This window comes from Marmota marmota, unplaced genomic scaffold (assembly GCF_001458135.2).
Source record: "Marmota marmota marmota unplaced genomic scaffold, marMar, whole genome shotgun sequence".
NCBI classification, from domain to species: domain Eukaryota; kingdom Metazoa; phylum Chordata; class Mammalia; order Rodentia; family Sciuridae; genus Marmota; species Marmota marmota.
The window spans coordinates 8,067,140-8,073,208 of NW_025999853.1; the positions used below are offsets into that span (position 1 = coordinate 8,067,140).

The window sequence follows — 6,069 nt, forward strand, 5'->3', positions numbered from 1 at the left end:
TTCACAATAGCAAGACTGTGGAACCAACCTAGATGCCCTTCAATAGACGAATGGATAAAAAAAAATGTGGCATTTATACACAATGGAGTATTACTCTGCATTAAAAAATGACAAAATCATAGAATTTACAGGGAAATGGATGGCATTATATCTTATATTTAAATGCTTGATCCGTTTTGTGTCTACTGTAAGAAAAAGATCTAGTCTTACCTTTTTTTGCCATCAGACATCCAGTTTTCCCAATCTCATTTATTGAAGAAACTATTTTCTCCCCATGGTGTTTTTTGGTACCTTTGTGGAAAATTAGTTGGCCATGTATGCCTGGGTTTATTTGTAGGATCTCCGTTCTGCTCCACTGATCTCCATGTCTGTTTTTATGCCGGTATCCTACTGCGTTGATTATACGGCTTTGTAATATTATTAGAAATCAGTAATATTTCTATTACTGTGAAAAATGGTGTTGAATTTTGAGAGAGGTTGCATTGACGCTGCAGGGTGTTTTGAGTGGTACTGTACAGACGTTTCAACAACATTTGGCCTTTGGTTTTGGGGATTGGCTTATTTCACTTAGCACGATAGTCTCTAGTTCTATCCATTTACTGGCAAAGGAAATAGGAGCTTTTAATACTGAATTATCTGGCCCCTGTAAATATACATATATACACATATACATATATGAATACCAGCTTGACCACAGCAAATATGCTTGTAAGGGCTCCTGCTGGCAAGAAACCGAACCTCTATTCAAAGAAGTTTAAGGAAAAATGGGGAATTGATTGGCTCTGGTCGGTGGGATGCCCAGGGAGGGGCTCATCTCCAGGACTCAGAGTTTGCCTTCCCCTGACTGTGTCTTCTTTCTACCCCGTGGTCCAGATGGTTACCTTCAGGGAGCTGGAGGGGGAGCCACGTGGCCAAAGGCCATTGGAAGCTTATATCCTCCCCCAAAGTTGGACAAACACATGTCACTGAAATCATAAAAGTACCTGAAACCTGATCTCAGAAAAACCTTAAGTAATGTGCTGTGTTGATCTGATTCTTTCCCAGGGTATAGAAGGGAATGAAAAGGGCCACTCTCAAGGCACCTGGAGTTTCTGGGTGTGCAGGATGCATCCAGGGAAAATAAAAGCGAAACTGTAGCTGGTTGTTTAAAATCTAATGATTCAATTTCATTTTTTTCATTGAAAGTGCCCTGCTACCTGTGCTTGTCTAAATACCCGTTGCTTCTCCAAAGGAACATCTAAGATATTGTAATAACTACATAGATAGATAAATTATAAACTGGGAAAACCAGGAAGCAGAGTAACCAGTGTCTCCGAGAACAGAGAGTTTGTTAACTTTCTTGACTTCGGAGCACAAATAAAATATTCCAAAATATAGTGAAAATTTATGACTATAGTGCAAAGTGATGATAGCAGAAGACAGGACAGGGTTGGTACATTAGATCAAAAAGACCCCTCGCATGATTCCACCTAGCTCCTCTGCTTTGCTGGCCCAGAAGGCTAATGCAGCTTCTTGGAGAAGGTTAAAAAACCATAAAGACAAAAGACCTCTTCCGGGCCCTTTGCAAGGCTTATTCCACCAGATTAGCCACTTTTGAAGAGGTAGGCTGAACATTTAAGAAATATCTATTTTCTTTCCCTAATTCTAGATTCAGAACAGTAAAGGATGATGCCACACTTCACTCCATGTCTGGCTTTTAGAGAAGACATTGTCCTTAACCCTTGCTGGTGACTTTTGAGTTGCTTCCCTTTTAAACATAACTTTATTCTTCAATCCACAGGTTACAGTCTCACCCACGTGGATACCCATGGCTCTGTTACGAAAAAGTAAGATGATCGCTTTAAAAAAAATTTGTTGTTGTTGTTGTCGTTGTAGTTGGACAGAATGCTTTTATTTGATTTGATTTTTTATTTTTATGTGGTGCTAAGGATGCAATCCAGTGCCTCACGCATGCTAGGCAAGCGCTCTGCCATTGAGCTACAGCCCCAGCCCAGATGATCGCTTTTGATACTAATGATCGGAGGAAGATATTTAGCTGGAGTGTTTTGATGTTGAGACTTGGCTAGCTTTTGTTCTCTTCTCTCTTTTGAATCTGCTTTGATTCCTGTGGAAGGTTGTTAAGTGTTTTGGTCAGAAGTGGACCTATAATGAGCGGGGTCATGTATTTTTATAAAATCTGCAAATACAACTTCTCTTCTCATTCTAAATAAATCTTCAGTTGGGCATGCACCTCAAAGTCCCAGCTTCTCAAGAGGTTGAGGCAGGAGGATACCTTGAATCCATGAGTTTGAGACCAGCCTCAACATAGTGGGACCCTGTCTCAAAAATAATACCAATAAAAATAAACAAATATTCATGTTCATGTATAATTTAGCATTTGTAATTTTGCATTTTTGTTCTTAAAGGGTCACCTCAAATCTTCAAGTGTATTCAAACCCGGATAAACCCCGGAGTTTAGACAAGTTGATGTGTGAATTTTGGGGAGGAACACACTAACCTAATCTTGTCACTCTCAGGGTAGAGTTGCCTGGTTTAGTAAATGAAAACACAGGTCATCCAGTTAAACTTGAACTTCAGATAAAAAAGGAATAATGTTTTAGTGTATGTATATCCCAAATGTTGCATGGGACACTCTTTTACCAAAAAAAAAAAAAAAATCCTTTTTTTTTTTTTGTAATCTGGCAAATGTATTCATTGATAACAGCCATAGTTAGAAGGAATAGATGGTCGAAGATACTGGGCCACCTCTCCAAACCTGTGCAAATGAATATGGTCAGCTGAGAAACAGTAGAACTTTGCCCCTTATCTTCTGCTTTCCTATAGTTGTTTTAGACTGAGCCTCATGTCTGGTTGTCCCTGGCTGAATCTGACGACCCAGAGAGAAGTGCGATCATTGAGCCTCAGAAAGTGGTTTTTGAAGGAATTGGGAAAGACTGTCCAACTCCTTTTGTTAACAAATATGAAGACAAATGTCTTGGAGCCAGAAAATAAATCAATATGAGGCCAATAAATTAAGTATCTTGATGCAAAATAATAATACATAATAATTATAAAATCTTTATTGTGCCTGTATTGCCTCTGTTAGCTCTCAAAACCAGATTGTGAGATAATTATTATTACAATCCCTACTTAGCAGACAAGTACATAGAGGCTCAGAAAGGTTAAGTAATATGTCTGAGGTCACACAGCCAGGAGGTGGGGAAAAAGGTTTGAGTCTGACTTCAAATCCCCTCCCTTTCCTTTCTGCCAACTTTCCCCATACTTCAGGGGTTTGTGTACCACAATGTCAATGCACTACCTTCTTAATTTTTTCAACATCTGTGTTCTTTCTGTCCTATGCATTTCTTAGTATTTTCTTTAAGTTGACTCACATTTAAAATTTGAAAGTGTACTTTATAATAGAAAGTTTTTATTCTTATAGTGAGTTGAAAAAAGTTTTATACTGTTATCAAATAAAGAAGGTGATTGTAAAAAATATATTCAATTAGAAGAATGTCATTTAGCCCTGGGAGTAGCTTTAGTTGTCCTCCTGCACATGGAATCAAACTGACTTTTCACACCGTGATTTAATGTTGCTCAATGCTATGGACATGAATCTTCTCGGTCATTTCATGCATAATCAGTGGCATGTGTTCTATACTCAAGAAAAGGCTGGAGCTGGGCCAGGTGGCATGTGCCCCTGATTCCAGTAACTTGGGAGGCCAAGGCTGGAGGATCACAGGTTCCAGGCCAGCCTTAGCAACTTAGCAAGACCCTAAGCAATTTAGTGAGGCCCTGTCTCAAAATAAAAAATAAAAAGAGGGGCTGGGATTGTGGCTCAGGGGCAAGTGCTTGCCTAGCATGAGTTAGGCACTAGGTTCGATTCTCAGCACCACATATATATAAATAAAGGTCCATCAACAGCTAGTAAAATATTTTTTAAAATAAAGTAAAAAGGGTGGCGAATGTAGCTTCGTGGTAAAGCACCCCTGGGTTCAATCCCCAGTACACCCCTCCCTGCAAAAAAAAAAAAAAAAAAAAAAAAAAAAAAAAAAAACAACAACAAACAAACCACGGTCCTATACTGGAATCTGTCCTGGGGACTTAGAACTGGGAGAAGTATTGAAGGCTTCTAACATTTTACCCAGGGTAAGAATTTTCTGCACAACATCCTTGACCAGTAGTTGAATTAATTGAAAAGCTGCTGTGTTAGAAGAGCTAAGCACAAGTACTTACAATCAGTCCTGGCACACAATAAGCATTATATAAATGTTGGCTACTATTTGAAACAAAATATTTGTGCAGGGAAAGTGGCTCCAGAGGCAGCACCCTGTAATGTTTAAGTCCCCGACCTCTGCCAACAGACTGTCTGCGCTAGTGCTGGGTCTTCCGTGTGACCCTGACAACTGTGTGCCAGGCCAGCTCTTTACCTCTGTGCCAGTTGTTTTAAGAAAGGTCCCAGGCCCCCTGAGTCTGTCCTGGAGGGCTTCTGCTCACGCTGCCATTCTGAGCCTCTCCACCTGATTTCAGCTGGCTGGGTTGGACTCTGACGTGGTGTCATTGTCATTTCAGTTAATCAAGTGCTGCTGTTCCTCCTGATTGTGACCCTATGTGGGATTCTGTACAAGAAAGTTCATAAGGGGACCATGGTCAAGGCTGAAGCAGGTAAGCAGGCGTGCAATCCGCCCAGACTGATGCGGTTTGAGATGTTCCTTGAGGTCCTTTCAGTAGGGACATGTGATAACTTGGCCAGCTTCTAAGGACTTGAGTGTGGAATATCCACCCAAGGCCAGCTACTCACTGCGTCGTAGAATGATCAGCGCTGTTCCGATGGTGGCACATGTAAGATTCACATGGAGGGCTTGTTAAAACACACCACTGGGCCCCACCAAGAGGCTTAGAATGGCAGCTCTGAAGGGGCCTGAGAATTTGTGTTTCTGATGGGCTTCCTCCCGGTTGCTGCTGCTGCTGCTGCTGCTCTTGATTGATTCTTGGGCCACTCTTGGAGTGGGCCGCTCTGCATCCCATCCCTTTGCAGTCTCTCACCTGTGGAAGTTGCCCTTCCTTTCCTCTCTCTGCTGATCCATTTCCATTAGTGCCCAAACAGCCTCATGACTCTCAGGTCCCGCTCCAGCTGCCATGAGAGCCCCGTATCCCTGCTCTGGGGTGGACTGCGTGAGATGGTATTCCACAACCCCAAACACCCACAGAATCATCACCAAGAAGCACTATTTGTGTTTTCTGTATTTCCAATTAATTTACATTTTATATTAGGCAAATAAACACACTCATTTATGGAAAACACACAAGAGAAAAAACAAAAAATTACCTGCAACTCCATCAGTCAAAGATAAATGCAGTTAGTGTTCTAGTGTGTGACATCCATTCATGCCACATTTTTTTTTTTAAAGGCAGACATTTAGGGACTAGAGACACACCAGTGAACAAAACAGTGTTTCTGTTCCCAGAGAGTGGCCATCTCTTTCTGGCTATTTTTAAATTAAAAATTACTTTAAAATAATTTAAAACATGCAAAATCTGGTCCAAGTGAGCATCGAGAGCATCTGGAAAGAGAATGGCTTCCACACCAAGATGTCCATGTGGCTGTTCATGGGGTATTTTTCATAGTGGCCCCAAATTGGAAATGGTCTACAGGGGGCCCCACTGGAGAGTGGATAAAGGGGACGTGGTCTCCGCATAGCAGAGAGCATTTTCAAAGCTAGAAAGGAACAAATTACAGATACAAGCTAAAATATGGACGAGCCTCAAAAACATTGTGAAAGAAGACAGACCCAGAAGCCCACACTTTGCATGATCCCACGTTTATGAAATTTCTAGAAAAGGCAGGTGGACGGCAAATTTCTAGAAAGCAGATGGGTGTTGCCTAGAGTGGGTCTTGGGAGTGGGTGGGAGGCACACAGGCTCAGCAGAACCTCCCCTAGGGTGGAGGTGTTCCACAGCTGGATGGAGGTGATCATCGCACAGATTCACAGTTTTGCTAACAATCCTTGAACTGCACACTATTTACGATGGGTAAATTTTAAGGCCTCTGTATTGATTTGCTCAGGCTGCCACAACAAAACACCACGG

General features: G+C 41.5%; 1 protein-coding gene across 2 annotated transcripts in view; it reads left to right on the forward strand.

Moving 5' to 3' along the window:
- Glt8d2 (glycosyltransferase 8 domain containing 2) overlaps nt 1–6,069 on the forward strand; it is a 30,210-nt gene that overhangs the window by 10,878 nt on the left and 13,263 nt on the right. For both annotated transcript variants that reach the window (XM_015482832.2, XM_048802915.1), the window contains 2 exons: nt 1,781–1,826; nt 4,552–4,644. In XM_015482832.2, the coding sequence (XP_015338318.1) occupies nt 1,808–1,826; nt 4,552–4,644 (112 nt within the window). In that variant the 5' untranslated portion in view covers nt 1,781–1,807. The remainder of the gene's footprint in view (nt 1–1,780; nt 1,827–4,551; nt 4,645–6,069) is intronic.